Source organism: Pristis pectinata, chromosome 8 (assembly GCF_009764475.1).
Source record: "Pristis pectinata isolate sPriPec2 chromosome 8, sPriPec2.1.pri, whole genome shotgun sequence".
Lineage (NCBI taxonomy): Eukaryota > Metazoa > Chordata > Chondrichthyes > Rhinopristiformes > Pristidae > Pristis > Pristis pectinata.
Window position 1 is genome coordinate 94,089,894 of NC_067412.1, and position 25,716 is coordinate 94,115,609.

The 25,716-nt window shown below is 42.3% G+C and overlaps 1 protein-coding gene across 2 annotated transcripts in view; it reads right to left on the bottom strand.

Annotated features, from left to right (window-relative positions):
* LOC127573039 (X-linked interleukin-1 receptor accessory protein-like 2) overlaps nt 1–25,716 on the bottom strand; it is an 840,978-nt gene that overhangs the window by 383,203 nt on the left and 432,059 nt on the right. For both annotated transcript variants that reach the window (XM_052020817.1, XM_052020818.1), the window contains exon 3: nt 13,957–14,236. In XM_052020817.1, the coding sequence (XP_051876777.1) occupies nt 13,957–14,236 (280 nt within the window). The remainder of the gene's footprint in view (nt 1–13,956; nt 14,237–25,716) is intronic.

Below are 25,716 nucleotides of genomic sequence, written 5' to 3' on the forward strand. Positions count from 1 at the left end.
GACCTGGAACATTCACTCTGTTTCTCTTTCTGCAGATGCTGCCTGACCTGCTGAATGTTTCCATGTTTTCTGCTGTTATTTTAGATTTCCAGTCTCTGCAATTTTTGTTTGATTTTCATTTCCTCTTTCAAAGAACCAGCATGGTTATGATGAACTAAATGACGTCCACCTGTGCTGTAAGTTTCCAAGACTCTATGGTTCTACTTAAAACCTTGTGATGGATAAGCCAGAAGTTTAGGAAAAGGATTAAGCAACAGGGAGCAGATGGTTCTCACACAGGAACTGCATTGAGGTGACGAGAAACCAATAAAATCACTCATATCACAACTTCACAATACTTGCAGAGACTAAGATCAATGCCACAGCCACAGTTAACAGCTGCAACATAGACAAACTTAACAACTACAAGTAATCAATAGACCTCCTTAAGAAAATAAGCAATTAATGCAGAACCATTTGGCAGTATTTAAGAAGTGGTTGTAATCTGTTATCTGATATTCAAACATTTCATTGTAAATCTGGGCTGACACTTCAGCATAGTAGCGAGGGTTCTGGATTGTTTGTGGTTCCATCCTGCAGGTGAATCCTCTCTGCAATAGATGTTAATGATCCCGTTGAATTCTGACAAAATGTTCTTTACGATCTACATTTATCAATCACAACACACTAAAACAGATGATCTAGTCATTATTGTATTGCTTTTTATGGAACCCTGTTCTCAAACCAACTGCTGTATATCTCTATCTTATCACAGTGACTACTTTTGATTGGCTGTAAAGCAATTTGGGACAATCTGAAAAGGATGCAAAAGGTGCTAGAGGAATATAAGTTTCAATTCTTTCTAATTTGGAAAAGTCTTGAGCGCTTTACCTCCATGTCTACACTCCTGAAATCACTCTCTGTCAGGAACACAAACTCATGTTCTCTAAACTTAAAAACCACAAATAATCCAAAAATCACAAGGTATTCAGTGATTTTATTTTACAGGGAACTTGGAATCAGGCTGTATAAAAACAAGTTACAATGTTTGCTATTCCTACAAAACAGATATTCCAAATTTAAGACCATTATTTTCAAGCTTCATAGTGTGAGTTTACTGAATTTGAAGGTAAGATAGTCACATGTACATCGAAACACACAGTGAAATGCATCTTTTGCGTCGAGTGTTCTGGCGGTGGCCTGCAAGTGTCACCACACTTCCGGCGCCAACATAGCATGCCCACAACTTCCTAACCCATACATCTTTGGAATGTGGGAGGAAACCAGGGCACCCGGAGGAAACCCACGCAGACATGGGGAAAACGTACAAACTCCTTACAGACAGTGGCTGGAATTGAACCCGGGTCGCTGGCACTGTAAAGCGTTATGCTAACCGCTACACCACCGTGCCTGCTCTTCAACAGTTCAATTAGATAGGCTGCAGTCTATGGCAGAGAGAACTGTTGATGGTCCATGAGTGTTAATGATTTCTCCTTTTATCAAGCTAACTGTACCCAGGAGTCTTTTCAATAGGAACTGACCCACAACTAAACTCCGGCACGATTATTCTCAACACTGGTGCACCTCAAGGCTGCATCCTCAGCCTTCTACTCTACTCCCTATACACTCATGACTGTGTGGCCAGATTCTGCTCTAACTCCATCTACAAATTTGCAGATGATACCACCATTGTAGGCCATATCTCAAACGGTGATGAATCGGAGTACAGGAAGGAGATAGAGAGCTTAGTGGAATGGTGTCATGACAACAACCTTTCCCTCAATGTCAACAAACTAAAGAGCTGGTTATTGACTTCAGGAAAGGAGGCGGTGTACATACACCTGTCTACATCAATGGTGCTGAGGTCGAGAGGGTTGACAGCTTCAAGTTCCTGGGAGTGAACATCACCAACAACCTGTCCTGGACAAACCACGTGGATGCCACGGCCAAGGAAGCTCACCAGCACCTCTACTTCCTCAGGAGGCTAAAGAAATTTGGTTTGTCTCCTTTGACTCTCACCAACTTTTACCGATGACCCATAGAAAGCATCCTAGATGCATCATGGCTTGGTATGGCAACTGCTCTGCCCAAGACCGCAAGAAGCTGCAGAGAGTTGTGGACACAGCCCAGCGCATTACCGACACCAGTCTCCCATCCTTGGACTCTGTCTTTACCTCTCGTTGTCTTGGTATAGCAGGCAGCATAATCAAAGACCCCACCCACCTGGGACATTCTCTCTTCTCTACTCTTCCATTGGGTAGAAGATACAGGAGCCTGAGGGCACGTACCACCAGACTTAAGGACAGCTTCTACCCCACAGTGATAAGACTATTGAACGGTTCCCTTATACAATGAGATGGACTCTGACCTCACGATCTACCTTGTTGTGACTTTGCACCTTATTGCACTGCACTTTCTCTGTAGCTGTGACACTTTACTCTGTACTGTTATTGTTTTTTTTTACCTGTACTACATCAATGCACTCTGTACTAACTCAATGTAACTGCACTGTGTAATGAATTGACCTGTAAGATCGGTTTATAAGACAAGTTTTTCACTGTACCTCGGTACAAGTGACAATAATAAACCAATACCAATACCAACTGGTTGGGTACCGTCTTTTGATTTGCATAAACAAAGCAACAAGGCCTTCAGAGGAATGCAGGAGTGAGTGGAACAGATTATTTGCTTTTTTACACAAGAGACCGGCAATTTAAAAATTGTTTGGAGGCTGTAAATGATGTTTGTATTGATAGGTAGCTATGAGCAATTCCTTCCTAGGTGGCTGCATCTGTTGACTGGAATAGAGTCACAGAGTTGGAGACACAAGAGACTGCAGATGCTGGAGTCTGGAGCAAACTGCTGGAGAATCTCAGTGGGTCAGGCAGCATCTGTGGAGGGTATTGGGCTGTTGACATTTCGGGTCGAGACCCTTCATCTGGACTGAAAGAGTAGAAGTGAAATGGCCAGTATAAAGAGGTGAGAGGAAGGGATGGAGCAAGAGCTGGCAAGTGATAGGTGGATCCAGACGAGGAGGGGTGATAGGCAAATGGAGGAGGGGAGAGTGGAGATAGTGACAGAGGCTGGGAGATGATAGGTGGAGGCAACAAAGGGCTGCAGATGATGGAAGGCAGGGGATGGAACCAAGTAAGGGAGTTGGGGAGGGCAGATGGTAACAAAGTGGGAGGGGACCCTCTGGGAGGAGTGTGTGGGGGACGGGCAGAGGGAGTAGGCAAAACGGCGATTATCCATTTCCTCCACACACGCTGCCTGACTCTATGGTTCCTCCAGCAGTTTGTCTTTTGAACCATAGAGTTGTCTCACAGAACTGGGCCCTTCAGCCCATCACATCCATGCTGACCCTTACCCATCATCACTCATCCCATTTGCCTGCATTAGGTCTGCATCCTGCTATACCTAGCCCATTTAATTGCCAGTCTAAATATATCTTAAATGTAATGATTGCATCTGACTCCATCACCTCCTCTGGAAGTGAGCTCCAGATATCAACCCCTCTCTGTCCAAAAACTGTCCCCTCAACTCCCCTTTAAAACTCCTACCTCTTATTTTAAACTTATGCCCTCCTGTTTTTGATAGCCCGACTATGGGAAAAAAAGATTCTGATGGTCTTCCCTATCTATGCCTCATATATAATTGTTTTTAGCTCTATCAGGACCACCCTCAGCCTCCTTCACTCCAGGGAAAACTAACCCTGCCAATCTAATCTCTAAATACAATCGGGCATGATGACAAAGTCGTATCACAGCGGTACAGAACCTTCAATAGATTTTGGATTTTGACAACATTGTCAATTGAAGGATTCAATAAACAAAGCATTTCACAGAATGTGTGAAAGTAGAGTAAAGTCATTGCCTGGTTGGGGCACCAAAGGAAGTTAAGCAATGGTACCGGTTATCAGGACTGGGGAAGTAAATGACATAAAGGAGAGAAAAAGACCTCAAAATTTGATGAGATCTGATTCATCACTAATCCGATAGTTTTCAAATAAAACCCCATGAGTACCATTGTTGAATGTACATTTAATTATCGCCAATTCATAATCATACAAAATAAATGTTGGTGCAATCCTATTATTCTGAGAAATACAACCACCTTCTAACAATCATTTCCTTATCCCCATTACCCACTCTCTTCTCCTGATGTAGTTGCAATGTAGCATGGTACAAGTCTTCAGCTGTGATGAACACCCTATTAAGATGGATTCCTGGAATGCGTTGCCTGATAGGGTGTTGGAGGCAAATTCATTGGGGGCTTTTAAGAAGGGCTTGGATGGGCACATGAATGAGACGAAAATAGAGGGATATGGGCATTCTGTAGGTAGGAGGGATTAGCTATGTCAGCACAACATTGTGGGCTGAAGGGTCTGTTCTGTTCTATGTGTTGACCATATCAAAGTCAAAGTCAAAGTCGAGTTTATAGTCACATGCACAAGTACATGTATGCAGAAGTACAATGAAAAACTTACTTGCAGCAGCATCACAGGCACATAGCATCAGATGCACAACATTCACAAGAAAACATAAATTAAATGTAAATTATACACAATTTTAACAAGAAAGAACACAATTAGAACAAAAAAAAGTCCATTGTAGTGCAAAGTGGTCATAGTGTTGTTCTACTGAGGTAGTGATTAGGGTTGTGCAGGTTGGTTCAGAATCGAGTGGTTGATGGGAAGGAGCTGCTCTTGAACTTGGTGATCATCAATCCACGTGTGAATGGCAGGAGGCTGACTAACACAGAGGGCATTTCAGCTGAACCTGGCCTCAGCTGCCATATATTATCAGGAATTATTAGGCAATATTTGGAAGCATAAACATTTCTGGGTTTTATATTATACAAACCCCTTCACCGAAAAAACCATTGAAGGAATCTGGCTCCAAGAGATGGACATGAATTGGATTTGCATCTCAACATCATAGATTAGTCTGGCGATTTCAGAGAGAAGGGATCTTATTTCGTACATTGGGTGAAGTGATCTGGCAGAAGCCTGGTGAGACATGTCTGCTTAAAAATTTATCCCATCAGTTGTGCTAAATGTGCTCGATAATAATCAGTGTATTGTACTTTTCCTCTCAAATTTGTTCCCTTGGCTTCAGTGGGATGAACTTCAAAGTACAATGTGCAGATGTGACTATTTAGCACGTTTAGTGCAACATGCCAAGGATGAATTTTAGGGAAGCTGCAAGCATCTTTGAAGAGACAAGCACCTGAAGTAAATCAAAAAATGTTGGAAACACTCAGCAGGTCAGGCAGCGTCTGTGGAGAGAGAAATAGAGTTAATGTTTCAGGTCAACAAACCTGCAGAGTTCTGAAGGACTGGAAATGTTGATTCTGTTTCTTGCTCCATTGATGCTGCCTGACCTGCTGAGCATTTCTAGCCTTGTCTATTTTTATTACATATCTCTGCTACTTCCCATCCTATCTTCTATCCGGCTGATGTGGAAGGTTTCAGGCAGGTTCTACCATGCTGCACCATTTGTTGTGGGCACTGCCCAACACTGTCCCCTTCTTCGCTGTCTCAGGCAGTTCCTCAGGATTAGGGAGAAGTTGCTTCCATTCTAGTTCTGTGGGTTCTGAGGTGCCATGGACTCTTGGTGGGTGGGTGAGTGGGTGGGTAGTTTGTGAGTTGGTCTATTCCTACCACTGCTACATCCGAGCCTCTAAGTGATTCCAATGCATGGACTCAGGATTCTCAATACTCTACTGAATGCTCCTTCTCTACTTTGTGGGGTTATGTGGATATTGCACTCACAGTATCAGTCAGTCACATCTTGACGGCCACTTTTCAAGAAAGCTCTAACCAAAATGAATCCTTTGACTGATTAGCTTTCCATGTCGCTATGTGATATTATTTTTTTGATCAATACTGGATGACAAAAACACAACATATTTTTATGCTGAAACCTGAGTATATGCAATTTAATGAAGCTCTTCTGATGATAATAAACTGTTGATTGATTGAAGGAATTCCTTGGCAGCTACAAAAGCCAGTGAGACCTCTCAAGGGCAGAGTCGCTAAGTACCACCTAACATTCTACTCCAAAGGCTGTCCGTTAATAATCACCCATGGAAGGATCTCCCTCTTGTCTTTATACTTCTGGGGAAAAAAACCATTTCAAGCTTGATCAGTCTCTTCAATTTATATACCTTAGCTATCAAGGGAAGCTGTGAAATACGACTCCACACTGTCAAATCTGATTCAGACCACCAGAGTGGAAATATCTTTTCCTGCTTTCTCCTCTGCTACGCTTTTGCTTTAAGTCTCTGGAGCAGGAAGAAATTCTAGTAGTTACTCACTTTGAAACAAGTATTCACTGGTGGGTTTGTAAAAGCTAACTAAGCATTTTTTTTCCCCATCTCGCTGCATGAAAGGAACAATTTTGTTTGCTCTACACCCACTATTCTTCAGACACTGCATTCACTATAGAAAAGCATGACCACAATATAAATCTTCACTCACGCTGTGACAGGCCTTTCCATCACAGATAGAGCATAATCTGACAAAATAAAATGAACCATGAATTGTCTTGGTCTTCCCAAGTATTCCCAGCCAGAAATCTCAAAGAAGCAATCAGTTTGTTAACCCAATATTACGGCCCAGAAATTCAATCAGTTAGAGCATGCTTATGAGAATAAAAGAAGCAGGATGGGCCTTTCAGCCCTTCCATCTCTGCTGTACTGTTCACTGAGATCATTAGCATCACTTTCTCATTACCTCAGCATCACTTTCCTGCACTTATCTCACATCCCTTGATCTTTTTACAGTGTCTAAAAAACCTATTGATCAATTGTATATATTCAGCAATTGACCCTCCACAACCCTCTTCAGTAGAAAATTCAGAAGATTCCCTAACATGTGAGTGAAAAAAAGTTCTTGTTATCTCTGTCCTGCATGGCCCATCCGTTATTTTGTGACGATTACCCTTGGTTCCACACAGGCCAGCCGGGGGAACATCCTCCATGCATCTACCCTACCAAGCTCCATAAGGATTTTGCACGATTCATTAATAACATCTCTCATTCCCTCCCACTTGTAGTTTAGGCTCAGAGTGCTTAACCCCTCCTCATACAATTCATAGATGCACCATAGAAAGCATCCTATCCGGATGCATCACGGCTTGGTCTGGCAACTGCTCTGCCTGAGACCGCAAGAAACTGCAGAGAATTGTGGACACAGCTCAAAGCATCATGGAAACCAGCCTCCCCTTCATGAACTCTGTCTACTCGTTGCCTCGGTAAAGCAGCCAGCGTAATCAAAGACCCCTCCCACCTCCGACATTCTCTCTTCTCCCCTCTCCCATCGGGCAGAAGATACAAAAGCCTAAAAGTATGTGCCTCCAGGCTCAAGGACAGCTTCTGTCCCATTGTTATAAGATTGTTCAACGGATGCCGTGTGTGATAAAATGGACTCTTGACCTCACAATCTACCTCATTATGGCCTTGCTCCTTATTGTCTGCCTGCATCACACTTTCAGTGTAATTGTAACATTTTATTCTGCATTCTGTTATTGCTTTTCCCTTGTACTACCTCAATGTACTGATGTTTTATGATCTGTATGGATGGCTTGCATAACAAAGTTTTTCACTGTACTTCGGTACATGTGACAATACTAAACCGATTGACCAATTTACAATAAACCACAATCCCAAGAATCAATCTGGTCAACGTTTGCTGCACTCCTTCTATTGCAAGTATATCCTTCTTTAGTTAGGGAGACGAGGGCTCTACACAATATGTTGCAGTTTCGCAAGGGCTCTATATAATTGGAGCAAAATGTTTCCACTCTTGTCCTCAAATCCTTTTGCAATAAAAGCCAACACAGCAGCTGCCTTCATAATCACTTGCTGTACCAGAATGTCCACACATTCCAATACCCTCTGCAGGCAACAACTACCTTGTTCTATTGAGCAGTGAACAAACAGGGAATCCATTCCTGTCTTTGAGCCAGCAGAGCCACCACATCATTTCCGAAGTGGTTCACCTTGCAAAGCTGCACTTTAAATGCTCCAGTCATATTGGGCCGTGCCTGGGTAAGTTCATGATTGTGATGCCTTAAATTATGCATGCTTACTGTGCAAAACTCTGCAAAGGAGTCATGAATTCACGTCCACAGTCCACGTCCATAGATCCCTCAAGGCTGCCATGCAGGTCGATAGGGTTGTTAAGAAGGCGTATGGTGTATTGGCCTTCATTAGTCGGGGTATTGAGTTCAAGAGCCTCGAGGAGATGTTGCAGCTCTATAGAATTCTGGTTAGACCACACTTGGAATATTGTGTTCAGTTCTGGTCACCTCATTATAGGAAGGATATGGAAGCTTCAGAGAGGGTGCAGAGGAGATTTACCAGGATGTTGCCTGGATTGGAGAGCATGTCTTATGAGGATAGGTTGAGTGAGCTAGGGCTTTTCTCTTTGGAGAGAAGGAGGATGAGAGGTGACTTGATGGAGGTAAACAAGATGATAAGAGGCAATAGATTGAGTGGACATTCAGATACTTTTTCCCAGGGTGACAATGGCTAACATGAGGGGATATAATTTTAAGGTGATTGGAGGAAGGTATAAGGGGGATGTCAGAGGTAAGTTTTTTACACAGAGAGTGGTGGGCGCGTGGAACGCACTGCCGGCACAGGTTGTGGGGAAGATACATTAGGGACATTTAAGAGACTCTTAGATAGACACATGGAAATGGAGGGCTATGTGAGAGGGAAGGGTTAGATAGATATTAGAGCAGGATAAAATGTCGGCACAACATCGTGGGCCGAAGGGCCTGTACTGTGCGGTAGTGTTACATGTTCTATGTTCTTATTATGCTGCCTGGGCACACAAGCACTTGGCATGTAAAATCATACCTGGCACCTGCAAGTGAAGTTGGTATGAGTGTCCCTATAAAGTTTTCTCTCAGTGATGGTGATCCGCTAATCTGGAGCTAATCTGAGTTACCAATGGGGTTGTGTGAGGTGTTTGCTGGGAAAAGCCTGACCTCTTTTAACTCAAGATTGGCTAACAGAATTAAGAAAGGTTCCTTAGAAGTAAACTTATATAAGATGATCTTGAGAGTAAAGCTTAAATTTTCATTCTCCAGTTCTTGTCTAGTTTTATTTCTATTGGTGGTCATCCTACTTGGTAGATGCACCTTGTATGACATGCATAGTGGCGCTTGGAAAATAGTGGCATCATTTTACCATCCATTTTCATAAGGACAGTTTCTAAGCAAACAGCTTGTAACCTCAGCACTAATGCACAAACAATCGGAGCACATTTGAGACACAAATCTAGCATTTGCAATCTTTTGGTAGGACTAAATAATCTAATTAACATTTGTTTACTGAAGCTAAAACCCAGTCAACCAAAAACACCATTACACAACTCAAAAAGCATTTCCTAAATTTCTATTACATATCTATTACATATCGTACATGGCTGAACTCTCCACGCAAGTTAAGTTGGTTAGTTATGAATTAACTATCACATTCGATCAGTGCTAGTTATTCTATCAAATTTACCTTTAAAAGTAGGAAGAACATAAAGATTCAATGTCTGCCTTGCACATCCTTTTTTTCTAGGCAAAAGCAATAATGATTGTTCTACTGATTTAAGATTTTGCAAAGAATTTTTAGCGCAGGAACACACCACTTGGCTCTAGAATTTAGAGACATTACTTTTTTATGTTCAATGTGCTGGCAGATTGCAGCTTTAGATAATCGTTATCTGACTATCACCATTATTTTGCCTCATTTACAGCTTTAAAGTGATACTGAAATGGGATGATGGGCTGTACAAATCTGGCACATGGAAGAGTTAGAGCCCTGTCTGTAGAGATGCTTTCCATACTATCTGGATCATCTTTTTGTAGATAAACTCTTGTGCACTGATAGCTATACCTAACCTATTTGGCCTAAATCTCATCTTCAGTGATCACAAGAGATATACAGTATATACAGATTTTTTCATCCTCGGTTGAATGCAATAAATTTGTAACTGAGTCGTAAATGTACTTGCATTTCATTGATTTGAATGCAACCAAATTTCAAAGGTGCTGTAAAATGCTACTTTATCACAAAATTAGTGCATCCAACCAAGGATAAGCTTCAACTCATGGGACACTTGTACACTTAAGTGCCACAATATGATCTACCTGTGTCTGGTTGGTAAAGCTATGAACCTTAACTTCTGCAACCTTCCTTCTCTCTGATGGAGATCCACTTAGCAATTTTATAGTTATTATTACTGCTGCCAAAGTATATCTGCTAGGTCAGAAGACTAACAAAAGAGCTTGTACTACACAACAAAAAACTGTTTTATCTATTTATTTCAAAAGAAGCCTCCTCAATTGTGTTGACTGATCAAAGTTACTCCAGTGCTAAAAGAGTTTGTCTCTTTCCAACAAGCATTTCACACATCTGGCATCTCAGATAATTTCTGTTATTGAGACAGAACTTTACATTGGCAGGCCCTCATACAAAATGCTCATCAGGGTTTCACACCCCTCATGTTTCTGGTTTGTGATGTCTGCCTTGGGAGACCAAAATGTGTAAAGAAAAAGCTGTCCTTCAGTTAAGTCCCAAGCTCTATAAGGCCATTAAATAATTGTTAGAACTGCAGATATTATTATTATTTTCTTTGCTAAATGAATATGTGGATCATATTCTCTGCAGTGACCACTACTTTTGTCATTGTTTTCAACAATTGTTCAAGATAGAACAAAATCTTAGTGCCAAACACTAACTATTTTATCAGCAGTCATGTTTAATCAAAAAGTTTGCTACAGATTGTACTCAAATAACTTTTTCAGATCTCTCACAAACTAATAATGTAAAAAAGCCTTAAACTGAAATTATTTTCATTTGTAGAAGGTGAGGACACATCCCAATGCCCAGAAAAGGATCACTATGTGGAATATTGCTTGCTATTGAGGTCACCCCATTATAAGAAGTTTGTGGAGGCTTTGGAGAGGGTGCAGAAGAGGTTTACCAGGATGTTGCCTGGATGAGACAGCATGTGCTATAAGGAGAGGTTTTACAAACTTGGGTTACTTTCTCTGGAGCAGCGGAGGCCGTGGGGAGACCTGATAGAAGTTTATAAGATTATGAAAGGCATAGATGGAGTAGAGAGCCAATATCTTTTTCTCAGGGTTGAAATTGTCTGATACTAGAGGGCATGCATTTAAGGTGAGAGGGGGTTCAAAGGAGATGTGTGGGGTAAGACTTTTTTTACACAGATAGTGGTGGGTACCTGGAATGCGTTGCTGGGGTGGTAGTGGATGCAAATATAATAGACGAGTTAAGAGGTTCTTAGATATGGAGATGAATATGCAGAGAATGGAGGGATATGGATATTGTGTAGGCAGAAGGGCTTAGTTTTGTTAGGTGTTTAATTACTAGTTTAATTAGTTCAGCACAACATTGTGGGCCGAAGGGTCTGTTCCTGTGCTGTACTGTTCTAAATTCTGAAAGTTCCCAAGTAACCTGTACAATTGAAATAAAGTAATTAACAAATCACAGCCAACATTTAATGGAAAAACACTAACATTCTTTAAAAAAATAAGATATCTTTATTAGTCACTTGTCCATCGAAACACACAGTGAAAAGCATCTTTTGCGTAGAGTGCTCTGGGGGCAGCCCACAAGTGTTGCCATGTTTCCAGTGCCAACATAGCATGCCCACAACTTCCTAACCTGTACGTCTTTGGAATATGGGAGGAAACCAGAGCACCCGGAGGAAACCCACGCAGACACGGGGAGGACGTACAAACTCTTTACAGACAGTGGCCGGAATTGAACCCAGGTCGCTGGCGCTGTAATGGCGTTACACTAACCGCTACACCACAAAAAAAGACAATTAACCAACTCTTTGAAAATGCTTTATTAGATTCCCACCCCGTATAAAATAGGCCTCTAAATAAATAAAATATTTGAAACTAATGTCAAAAGTATCATTCCTCCAGAGATATGAATAGCTTTTGGCAGTATGCTTAATATTCACAGAATTTACATGCTATCCCCTTAAAGACTTCTCACAGTATTCAACTCTTTCCTGTTTTGTTACACCCTAACTTTAGGGAGACCTTAAACATCCACTTAAAGCCATCTCTGGAAACAGCTAACCTTCTAAAACCCAGTGCAGCGGTTAGTGTAACACTATTACAGCGCCAGTGACCCGGGTTCAATTTCGGCCGCTGTCTGTCAGGAGTTTGTACGTTCTCTCCATGTCTGCGTGGGTTTCCTCTGAGTGCTCCGGTTTCCTCCCAGAACACTCTATGCAAAAGGTGCATTTCACTGTGTGTTTTGATGTACATGTGACTAATAAAGAAATCAGTTCAGTTCTGGGGTTGACACCCCAGTTTAACATGGACTTATATCCCTGAATTGGCCGGCAAGAAATGGACTTAATTATCATGGCCAACCCAATATGATGCAGAAGACTGATGAATCCAAACATTAATGGCCCAAGGATGGGGAATTGCTTGGTTCCTGTCAAATCAGAGTGTTAAAGCTTCTGGCCCCTGACTGACTGGAGAAACACAGTGAGAGCAAAAAATGAGCAAAAGAAATGGAGAGACAGAAGTGAATGATAGTTGGGTAAAGAGAAATGGAGAGCGTCAGGAACACCCAGGACATAGCCGCTTATGTTGGCCACTGCGTCCACTCAATAGCGAGTTCAACCACTAAGGATTTGTAGGATCGACACCAAATATGTAACTTCTGTCAAAATATGTTAAAGAAAAGATCAAAGATTACATTTTATATTCAAATACATTTTTAGATTCTTACATTTTATTTTGAGTACCTGTAGAATGCTGGGAACACGACATTTTAGGATGGAAACCTGCACAATTTTCCTGGAAGTTGGTTCCATTCAGATAGTGTCACGAAGCAAGCAGTTAGTCGGACCATGGGCCACATCAGAAAGGGCATTTCTTTCACCGACCAGCGCCAGACAGGATCAGTGAACAAGTTGCTTCAGAGCAGTGTCACAGGAGAGAACAGAATGCATAAATGGAGTGTGGGAACTGGAGTACCTGGTGACTGGAAATGGAATGTGGAGACCAGGGGTCCAGTGAGGCAGAAGGGAACTAGGACCCCAGGTGAGTCAGAAGGGAACTGGGACACCAGTGAGTCAGAAGGGAACTGGAGCCCCAGTGAGTCAGAAGGGAACTGAAGCCCCAGTGAGTCAGAAGGGAACTGGGACCCCAGTGAGTCAGAAGGGAACTGGGACCCCAGTGAGACAGAAGGGAACGAGGAGACTGGGATTCCAGTGAGTCAGAAGGGAATGTTGCAAACATCATCTGGTGAGCCAGTACTGAATCACTGGGATTTCCGAATTGCTGGCCAGCAGATTATCGTAGTTTTACTGAATACAGTCACATCCATTTGCCTTATTGAATTTCTCCAGAACATGAATAGCATGCTTGCATCTACAGAACAAGGCTTCCTCTTTGTAGTTCAATATAATCAATTCTACACATTTTTACAAGGAACTAACATTACCTTCATGTCAGGATACTGTATGTCATTTCAAGTGGTGTTCTACTAAACAACTGTCATTTCAGGCACTGTCCGGGACGCCCTCTTCTCATTACTACCATCAGGGAGGAGGTAGAGGAGCCTGACGACCCACCCTCAACAATTCAGAAACAACTTCTTCCCCTCCGCCACCAAATTTCTGAACAGTCCATGAATCCATGAACACAACCTGGTTATTCCTTTTTTTTGCTCCATTTAGTTTTGCAATTTATAATAATTTTATGTCTTTGCACTGTACTGATTCCACAAAACAACAAATTTCATGTCAAATAAGTCAGTGATAATAAATCTGATTCCAATTTAATCTATTCTCTACCGTTAGGGAAATCTTTAAGAGTCACTGGATAGTCATTGAAAGATTGTTAAGGCTGGAATATTTCCAACAATGCAGTTTTATTTATGGGTTGCAAACATGTTTTAGCAATGTCTTCTTACCTTAATACACATGTGTAAAATCCATTGTCCTGTAATTCCACTGAATGGAACCAAATTGAATCCTCCTCTTTGCTCATTCTGCGTCCAGAAAATATAATAGGTTCTTCCGAATCTCCTTGTCCATTATTCTTATACCACATTAGGCTGAGTCCAGAATTCTGTGCCATGCTGTAGTTAGTCCTGATGTATCCATAGAACAGAGCACATTTCACTCGCACGGGCTCACCTGCCAGCACCATGTATTTTTTGAGATCCACAGACCAATCGATGCAAACGTCAACTGTCATGAAAGCATAAAGATTAAAAATAACATGTTAGTCATTTCAAATTTTTTGTCATTGATTGTGCAACAGGTCACTCAATCAGAAGTAAGTGTGTGTGACTGAGATTAAGACATAAAATGTAGAATTTGATCAAACCTTTTCACTTAGGGGAATGTAGATAACTTAAAAAAAACTTGCACTGGGAGCACAGTGTACAGTTTTGGTCACCCTGTTATGGGAAAGACATCATTAAACTGAAAAGATTGCAGAGGAGATTTACGAGGATGCTCTCAGGACTCAAGGGCCTGAGTTACAGGGAGAGGTTGGGCAACTTTATTTCTTGGAGTGTAGGAGATTGAAGGGTGACCTTGTTGAGGTGCATTAAATCATGAGGGGCAGAGATAGAGTTTTTCCCAGGGAAGGGGAACTAAAAACTAGAGGGCATAGGATTAAGGTGAGAGGGGAAAAGTTGCCTGAGGGGCAACTTCTTCACGCAGAGGGTGGTATGAACATGGAATGACTGACCAGCGGAAATGGTTGAGGCAGGTACAATAACAACATTCAAAAGACACTTTGATAAATACGTGGATAGGAGGAATTTAGAGGGACATGGGTCAATCGTGGGCAAATGGGACTAGCTTGGTGGGCACCATGGTCGGCATGGACAAGTTGGGCTGAAGGGCCTGTTTCCCTGCTGTGTTACTCTATGACTCTAGGATATGGAAGAATCACTTGCATTTATATAATGCCTTCCACGTCCTTTGTGTTAAAGAACTTTACAACCAATGAAGTGCTCCTCTAAAGTTCAGACAAGAGGGAGCCAACATGGAGCCAGAGGATCAATTTGCAAAAGGCCATTCCTGTGAACAGCAGTCTGGTAATGGCCAACTAATCTGTTTTAGTTAATTAATGTTAATTGAGCATAAATATTGATGAGGACACCAGTGATAAGATCTCTTTTTTCTTCTGAATGGTGCTGTGGGATCTTTTATGTTTTAAGCAAGAAAGGAAGGTCCCTCTCCCACAGTGCACCACCGACACATATGCATTGGAATGTCAGCCTAGATTTTTGTTCTGAAGTCTCTGTGGAGGGTCTGCGGTGACTCAGAGGTGAGAGTGCAGCCCACTGATTCACAGGCTCCACCACCAGCGATCACAGATTCACAGTGTAGTGGAGATTGCAGATGTTGGAAATCTGTAAGGACAAACAAAGGTGCTGGAGGAACTCAGTGGGTCAGGCAGCATCTATGGAGGGAAGTGGATAGTCTACATTTTGGGTCAACCAAAATGTCGACTGTCCACTTCCCTTCATAGATACTGCCTGACTTGCTGAGTTCCTCCAGCACCTTTGTAAGTTCCGACAGATTCACAGTGTGGTAGGTAAAGGAATCAAAGGCAAAGTGAAATAAGGCGTATACAGCAAACTGTGATAACTTTGAGGCACTGCTTGGTGAGACAGTGGAACTAGACTGGAGAGTAACTTTCAAAACAACAAATGGGGAGAAATTACACAGACAGGGGTGTAGCAGGGGGCAAATTGAATAAAATGACACAAATAAAAACTTGATAACCTCAGGCATACAATGATTCAATTAGTGAATAATATATAGAGCACTCAGGAAAAGGCCTACAAAATAACTCAACAAATAGTGTACATGACAAACATGTTGTTCTCACAACCATTTTATGAATAAAGAAGATCTTTGCCCTGCAGAAAGTGAAATAAATTTATCGACAAGCATTTTATTTAACCGAGTACTCTTCACCATTAGATTATTTTCTCTTCAGACCACGTGCAGCTGAGAAGGCAGTGCAGGGGGCAGATGGTAGCTGTCCAGATGTGCAGAAGGAATTTGCACTCTGTCAAGCGCAGCATGGAAACTGTCAAGGAAGAAGGATGTTAAGGCTTTCGAGGAAGGTGCAGATAAGGTTCATATGAATAGTGTCTGGATTACAAAACTTCTGTTACTGCACTAATGTCTTAGTGCAGTAATGTCTTAGTGCAATAATTGAAGTTTTGTAATCCAGACACCATTTATGCGAATCCTATCATTTACAGAGACAAATGGAGCTGTGTTTGTTCATCTTAGAGCAGAGGAGACTTAGGGGATATTCAACAGAGATGTTCCAGTTTGGAAGGGGTTTGGGAGAGCAACTAATGAGGGAATATCTTCTGTAGCAGGAAAGGTGATAACATGAGCACACGGATTTAAAGTCCTTGGCAAAAGCGCCAAGGTGAGGTGAAATATTATTCAGTGAGTTGACTTATCACATCCAGAAAGAACAGGGGATTCAGTAGAACATAGAACAGTACAGCACAGGAACAGGCCCTTCGGCCCACGATGTCGTGTTGAACTAATTAAACGAGTAACTAAACACCTAGCTAAACTAATCCCATCTACCTACACAAGGTCCATATCCGTCTATTCCCTGCATATTCATATGCCTATCTCAGAGCTTCTTAAATGCCTCTCTCATATCTGCCTCCATCACCTGCAGTGTGTTCCAGGCACCCACCACTCTCTGTGCAAAAACTTGCCCCGCACATCTCTTTTGAACTTTCCCTCTCTCACCTTAAATGCATGCCCTCTCGAATCAGACATTTCGACCCTGGGAGAAAGATACCGGCTGTGTACTCTATCCATGCCCTTCATAATAGTAAATTTCAAAAGTGAACTGGAAAAGTGAACAGAGGGATCTTAAGGTCCAGGTACACAGCTCCCTAAAAGTGGCCACACAGGCTGATTGGGTGGTAAAGAAGGTGTATGGCATCTTTGGCTGGATTAGTTGAGGCACTGAGTTCAAGAGCTAGGAAGTTATGTTACAGCTTTATAAAACTCTGGTTAGGCAACATTTACATTTATTTTTGGTCGCCCCATTCTAGGAAGGATGTGGAGGCTTTAGAGAGGGTGTAGAGGAGGTTATTAGGATGCCGCCTGGTTTGGAGGACATGTGTGATGAGAGCTTGGACAAACTGGGGCTGTTTTCTCTGGAGCGGCAGAGGCTGAGGGGAGATTTGATAGAAGTTTATAAGATTATGAGAGGCATAGATAGAGTCGACAGTTGGTATCTTTTTCCCAGGATTGAAATATCAGGTACTGGAGGGCATGTAGAGGTGAGAGGGGGGAAAGTACAAAGGAGATGTGAGGGGCAAGTTTTTTTACACAGAGTGGTGGGTGCCTGGAATGTGCTGCCAGGGGTGGTGGTGGAAGCAGATACGATAAGAGGTGCTTAAGAGACTCTTAGATAGGCACATGAATGTGCAGAGAAGGGAGGGATATGGTCAATGTGTGGGAAAGAAGGATTAGATTAATTAGGAGTCATTGGTTTAATTAGTTCAGCACAACATCGAGTGCAGAAGGGCCTGTCCTGTGCTGTACTGCTCTCTGTTCTATGTTCCAAAAATACATGAAAGGGAAATAGTTGGAGGGCATTGTGGAAAGGGTAGAGGAGTGGGAGCATTTGGACCGCCATTGGCAGAGTGGAGCAAATAGTATTCTTTGCAACATCATGGCAGCATGCTTTGATCTTTGGAAGATCGTGTGTGTTTTCTGCATGAATCTAAGGCACATTTGATTCAATGACAACAAGCCCACCTTCCACAGACCATCCAAGTGACTGAAGTCCCCCAGCCCTGTCATAAATCTCCCATCTTTTATAAGATTGTGTCATCCTTCTGAAAATGCAATGTCAGTATTGAACGCATTATTCTCGCTGATACCGTACCCGTATTTTACAAAATTAAGCACATCAACCTCGTATTTATACTGTGTGCCTCATGCAAAAAAACAACAGAAATTAATTTTAAATAAATTTTTCAACTTGCCCTGACACCTTGATTTGTATAGACAGATCCGGTTACTTGTCTTCTGTTCCTGAATCCACATTAAGACTCTCTCATTTAGTTATATTTCCTCTGCTCATTCACAATTCTCTGCACTAATCTTCATCTGCTTGTGTCATCCCATTGCAGCAGGTTGCATACTCTTGAAGTCTGCATGATCTTTTATGTCAGTTAACATGTTTTTGAGTCACCTGTAAACTTTGTAATCATACCTTCCACACAGGAGTCAGGTAATGATCAAAAAGAGACCCCTGGGGAATCTTGCTCTGCACCTTTATCTTGAAGTGGGTTCAGGGATGGTAAACAGGGAGAACTGACCTGTCTTTATCCAAACTTTTTACATGGACATAGAACAGTACAGCACAAGAACGGGCCTTTCGGCCCACGATGTCTGTGCTGAGCATGATGACAAAATAAACTAATCCCTTCTCTCTGCACATGATCCATTTCCCTCCATTCCCAGCATACTCATGTGCCTAGCTAAAAGCCTCTTGAATGCCACTGTCGTATCTGCTTCCACTCTCACCCCTGGCAGCACACTCCAGGCAACTACCACACTCTGTGTAAAAAGCTTGCCCTACACATCCCCTTTATACGTTCCCCCTTTTACCTTGAAGCTGTGCCCTCTAGTATTCCACATTTCCACCCTGGGAGAAAGATTCTGACTGTCTACCCAATCTGTGATCTGGCAGGCACGGTAGTGTAGCGGTTAGCGTAACGCTATTACAGCGCCAGCGACCCGGGTTCAATTCTGGCAGCTGTCTGTAAGGAGCTTGTACGTTCTCCCCGTGTCTGCGTGGGTTTCCTCCAGGTGCTCCAGTTTCCTCCCACATTCCACAGACGTACAGGTTAGGAAGTTGTGGGCATGCTTTGTTGGTGCCGGAAGTGTGGCGACACTTGCAGGCTGCCCCCAGAACACTCTACACAAAAAGATGCAGTTCACTGTGTGTTTCAATGCACATGTGACTAATGAAGATATCCTATCTTATAATTTTATAAAACTTCTATCGAGTCTCCCCTCAGCCTCCAATACTCCAAAGAAAACAATCTAAATTTATCCAACCTCTCCTGACTGCTCATACCCTCTAATCCAGGCAGTATCCCAGTGAGCCTCTTCTGAAACTTCTCCAAACCCTCTACATCCTTCTAGTTATGGGGCAACCAGAACTGCACATAATAATCTAAATGTAGCCTAACCAAAGTTTTATGCATCTTTGAAGCTAAATTGGAAGCCACACTACCATTCTATCTTTAATATCACACCAACTTTAAATGTTTACACGTAAATAATTAGGTTTTAATATGAAACATGCAGCTACATCAAGATTATTATAGGGACTTAATTTTGAATTTGTTTGAAATAATTAATTATATCATAAAGGGGGCTCAGAGAGAACTGTTGTAAAGCCAGTGAACAGTGAAATGTGTGGGCAATTAAGCACCAGTCTGTCCATCATAAGGTGCAGAGAATGCTATTAGGTGTTGTCAGATTCTACACCACAGATAAAAAGGGCACAAAGTGCATGAATCAATCCATCTGCAGCTACATCAATATTCTGATCAGAATTGAGTGTTGGCTTAAACACACAGCAATTTCGGAGATGTTTATGGATCAAACATCTACCAAGAACGTTGCATAATATTATTTCAAATTAGTTCAGACTGAATATTAATTAAGTGGAACGTGACTGGAGAATCACCTTGTTAAATTCAGCTGCTTCCCTTATCTAATTATTTCTCTCATCTATATTCAATGTTGCTTTTATCTGGCACTACCGAGGCCAATGATATTGCTCTGCACAACTCCTCCATTATTGGCATCTGTGAATGGCAGGGCGAATTAACACCCACATGGTACATTTCTCAGAAGACTTAAGAGAGTGTATTCATATCAACTGCTATTATGTGACCTCCTTTTTATAGTCTGTGCATTGAACCTGAACCTTGAATTTTTTGCACATTCATTTAGTTTCAAGTAGGTACAGTCAGCCCTGGCTATTTCTAGTACAATGCTTGTTGAGGTCAAGGGTATTGAACTTTTAGGGCTTCATTCTCTTGGTTAGGGTGAACAGTACATTTTAACAAATGAAACAGTCCTCTGAGTAAAGTGAAAGCTTCCATGGTTAATATTAACAATTTGCAAATAAAAGTATTTAGTCTGTAATTGAATCATTTTCTGTGGCATTCTCTCGGTTAAAATGTCTGGTCACCTCATTATAGGAAGGATGTGGAGGCGTTGGAAAGAGTGCAGAGGAGATTTACCAGGATGCTGCCTGAATTAGAGAGTATGAATTATGAGGAGAGACTAAAGGAGCTGGGGCTGTTCTCATTGGAGAGACCGAGGATGAGGGGAGACATGATAGAGGTATACAAGATATTGAGGAATAGATAGAGTGGACAGCCAGCACCTCTTTCCCAGGGCACCAATGCTCAAAACAAGAGGACATGGCTTTAAGGTAATGGGTGGGAAGTTCAAGGGAGATGTCAGAGGGAGGTTTTTCACCCAGAGAGTGGTTGGGGCATGGAATGCGCTGCCTGGGGTGGTGGTGGAGGCTGATACACTGGACAAGTTCAAGTGATTGTTAGATAAGCATATGGAGGAATTTAAGATAGAGGGATATGTGGGAGGAAGGGGTTAGATAGTCTCAGGTGTGGTTTAAAGGTCAGCACAACATGGTGGGCCGAAGGGCCTGTATTGTGCTGTATTGTTCTATGGTTCTATGGTAAAAATCTGTGAGAAAAGAGTGATATTTATAGAAGAAAACTGATCACCTTTGACATGTTAAATAACAGAAAATATGGGAAATAATTCAGTAGCTTCAACAATGTTCATGGAGTGAGAAACAGGGTCAGAATTTCATGCATGATTTTCCTTGTGATTTCCCTGTTGTTTACCATCTGCTTATTTTCCACAATATGAAGCACAGTGTACAATAGAAATACAAGGACAATAGACTCCTGGCAGGCACGGTAGCATAGTGGTTAGCATAATGCTTTACAGCGCCAGTGACCTGGGTTCAATTCCGGCCGCTGTCTGTAAGGAGTTTGTACGTTCTCCCCGTGTCTGTGTGGGTTTCCTCCAGGTGCTCCGGTTTCCTCTCACATTTCAAAAGACATACGGGTTAGGAAGTTATGGGCATGCTATGTTGGCGCCGGAAGGGTGGCGACACTTGCGGGCTGCTCCTCAAAAAAATCACTACGCAAAAAATGTATTTCACTGTGTGTTTCGATGTACATGTGACTAATAAAGATCTTATCTTATTTTAAATGTCCATTTCCTCCAGTGCCAGTTATGTGACAGGTGTTCAAGGCTCAACTTATGAACAGTCATCAGAATCTTGAATAAACTGGTAAATTGTTTATTACTGTCACCTGTACCGAGGTACAGTGAAAAACTTTGTTTTGCATGCCATCCATACAGATCATTTCATTACAACAGTGCATTGAGGTAGTACAAGGGAAAACAATAACAGAATGCAGAATAAAGTGTTACAGTTACAGAGAAAGTGCAGTGCAGGAGAACAATAAGGTGCAAGGCCATAATGAGGTAGATTGTGAGGTCAAGAGTCCATTTTATCGTACTAGGGGACCGTTCAATAGTCTCATAACAGCGGGATAGAAACTGTCCTTGAGTTTGGTGGTACGTGCTTTCAGACTTTTGTATCTTCTGCCCAATGGGAGGAGGAGAGAAGAGAGAATGTCTGGGTTGGGTGGGGTCTTTGATTATGTTGGCTGCTTTACTGAGGCAGTGAGAAGTATAGACAGAATCCACAGAGGGGAGGCTGGTCTTTGTGATGTGCTGAGCTGTGTCTACAAATCTCTGCAGTTTCTTGTGGGCTCAGACAGAGCAGTTGCCATACCAAGCTGTGATGCATGCAGATTGGATGCTTTCAATGGTGCATCAGTAAAAGTTAGTGATGGTCAAAGGGGACATGGCAAATCCCAAAAGTCACAAATAAACAGTCCAAGGGTATTCAAAGTATCTAATGAGATGCATTTATTGAGTTTCCTACACAGTAGGGATTCGAGTCATAGTTCATCACCATTTCTCAAAGGATGGGCAATAAATGCTAGAATTTGTGCCCATAACATTTATGTTATAAAAAAGTGGATTATTGCATGATGATCTAGCATAATTCTATTACAGCGCCAGCAACCCGGGTTCAATTCCGGCCGCTGTCTGTAAGGAGTTTGTACGTTCTCCCTGCGTCTGCGTGGGTTTCCTCCGGGTGCTCCGGTTTCCTCCCACATTCCAAAGACGTACGGGTTAGGAAGTTGTGGGCACGCTATGTTGGTGCCGGAAGCGTGGTGACACTTGCGGGCTGCGCCCAGAACACTCTATGCAAAAGATGGATTTCACTGTGTGTTTTGATGTACATGTCACTAATAAAGAAATCTTATCTTATCTTATGATCAGTACCTTGTAAACCCATCCCCATAATCTGTGGTCTTACATTCTGCCAATTCACTTGTCTGGCAATTGAAAATTATAAATCTGCTTCCATGATCAAATCCTTCTCTAACTCTCTCAGGGCCAATTGATTTTATATTGTATAATCCATCTTTTGCCCGCTATTCAATTATTTGTATTTACCAGTGTTGCAAAATAATTTTAGCCGGGGTATCATTACATAGGATTAGTGTAATAAAGACTTGAAAATCTGTACCAGGGCATGAACAGCCCAAAAAAAGATAGCCATAGTTAAATATGAGTTGCATCAAACATTTCACAGCAAGTTATGGTTAGCACTGATTCGGAGGGTTTATCTGAACAGAAGTGGTTTGGGAAGATTCACTATTTGCTGTATTGAGTTCATTGGCAAAAATTCAAAAAGAAACTGGCTTAAGTCTCAGTAACTTTTGACACTAATCCATTTTTAATGTTGTCAGATTGGGTTCCAAGTCTAGTCTATGTGGCAAGAGCACTGAAAATACTACTTTGATGAGAGATGCATGGCTAAATCCAAGGTATGTATTGCAACTTGTCAAGTAGGAGACCCAAGAAACTGCAGATACTGGAAGCTGGAGCAACAAACAACCTGCTGGAGGAACTCAGCAGGTCAAGCAGAAGGGAATTGTTGACGTTTGGGTCAAAACCCTGCATCAGTTCAAAATGTTGAAAATTCCTTTCCCTCTACAGATGCTGCTCGACCCGCTGAGTTCCTCCGGTGGATTGTTGGTAACTTTTCAAGTGGACTGCTTAGGCTTTTTGCTGGAACTAATGGATCGAAGATACTTGGATGAATTCCCACCATTCTACCTTCAGCCTGCCTGACCTTCCTATAGTCTTGCTCGATCCAACTTCAACCAACATGACCACTCTCTTCACACTTTTTTGACACGGGTTCTCTTTTCTCAGCAACTGTCCTCCTGACCTCTGAATCCTGTCGATATTTTCTCCCAATTCCTTCCCTCCCCACTTTTTAAAGCCCAAACTTTTTCCAGTTTCTTTTCATTCTTTTGGATGTGCTCATTTTACCTTCCTGAACGTGAAATGCTTTTCAACAACTTCCTGCACAGAAACCAAGTATGTTAATTGCAGATGTACTTGTCCCTGCATCATAACCGCTTGATTTCCCCAGCATATTTGACATTTCAATCTCAACAGAATATTTCAAACAAAACAGAATTAATGCCCTTGATGAATGGAATTATGTTCATCATTTGACAATTATTCCTGCAGAATTAAACACTTCAAAACCATAGGACATCCCAACACACTTCATGGTAAATTAAATACTTATCAAATCAGTCACTGATTTTAATGTAGGTAAGTACAAATATCATATATACCTGCAATATCCCACAAAAACAAAGACAAAGGAACAGATAATAGGTGGTGTTGCAGATAATGTAGAAGGTTTCAATCGCCTCATTATAGGAAGGATGTGGAAGCTTTAGAGAGGGTGCAGAGGAGATTTACCAGGATGCTGCCTGGATTGGAGAGCATGTCTTATGAGGATAGGTTGAGCGAGCTCGGGCTTTTCTCTTTGGAGAGAAGGAGGATGAGAGGTGACTTGATAGAAGTCTACAAGATAATACGAGGCATAGATCGAGTGGACAGTCAGAGACTTTTTCCCAGGGCGACAATGGCTAACACAAGGGGACATAATTTTAAGATGATTGGAGGAAGGTATAAGGGGGATGTCAGGGGTAAGTTTTTTACACAGAGAGTGGTGGGTGCATGGAACGCACTACCGACAGAGGTTGTGGGGGCAGATACATTAGGGACATTTAGGAGACTCTTAGATAACCACATGAATGATAGAGAAATGGAGGGCTATGTGGGAGGGAAGGGTTAGATAGATATTAGAGCAGGATAAAATGTCGGCACAACATCGTGGGCCGAAGGGCCTGTACTGTGCTATAAGGTTCTACGTTATGGAAAATTACATGGGGATCATGTTCAGCTTGGTATGTGGGCTGAGGACTGGCAAGTGGCTTTCGATGCAGATAAATGTGAGGTATTGCATTTTGAGGGATCAAACCAGGATAGGACTTAATCTGGGGAGTGTTATGGAACAGTGGGACTGAGGAGTGCAAGTGCATAGTTCGCTGAAAGTGGCGCCACAGGGAGATAAGGTGGTGAAGAAGGATTTTGTCATGCTGGCCTTCATCAGTCAGGGCACTAAGTATAGGATTTAGGATGTTATGATGCAGTTAGATGAAATGTTGGTGAGGCCGCACTTGGAGTATTGTGTACAGTTTTGGTCACCCTGTTATAGGAAAGATGTTATTAAACCAGAAAGTGTGCAGAAAAAATTTGCCAGGATGTTGCCTAGACTTGGGGGCTTGAGTTACAAGGAGAGGTAGCGTAGACTGGGACTTCATTCCCTGGAACGTAGGAGATTGAGGGGTGACCCGATAAGAGGTATACGAGGGGCACAGACAGGGTGAAAGCACATAGTCTTTTTCCCAGGGAGGGGGTACTGAAAACAAAGGGGCATATGTTTAAGATCAAAGGCGAGAAATTTAAAAGGGACGTCAGGGGCAGCTTCTTCACGCAAAGGGTGGTGCATATTTGGAATGAGCCACCAGAAATAGTGGTTGAGGCGGGCACATTAGCAACATTTAAAAGCCATCAGGATAGGAGGGGATAAGAGGGCTCTGGGCCAAACGTGGGTAGATGGGACTAGCTCACTGGGCAACACAGTTGGCATGGATGATTTGGGCCGAAGGGCCTGTTTCCGTGCTGTATGACCCCATTACTCTATAATCTGCTTTTTAAGGATGTACAGCCAACGTCATTAAAAAGATGTACAGAGGGATCTTGGGATCCAAGTCCATAGATCACTGAAAATGGTCACACAAGTAGAGAGGGTGGTAAAGAAGGCATACAGCATGCTTGCCTTTATTTGTCGAGGCACTGGGTTCAAGAGTCAGGAAGACATGTTGCAACTATATAAAATTTTGGTTATGCCGCACTTGGAGTACTGTGTGCATTTCTGGTTGCCCCGTTACAGGAAGGATGTGGAAGCCTTGCAAAGGGTGCAGAAGAGGTTTACCAGGATGCTGCCTGGATGAGAGGGTATGAGTTATAAGGAAGGGTTGAACAAACTTGGGTTGTTTTCTCTGGAGCATCAAGGGCTGAGGGGAGACCTGATACAAGTTTATAAGATTATGAGGGGCATAGATAAGGTATGCAGTCAGAAT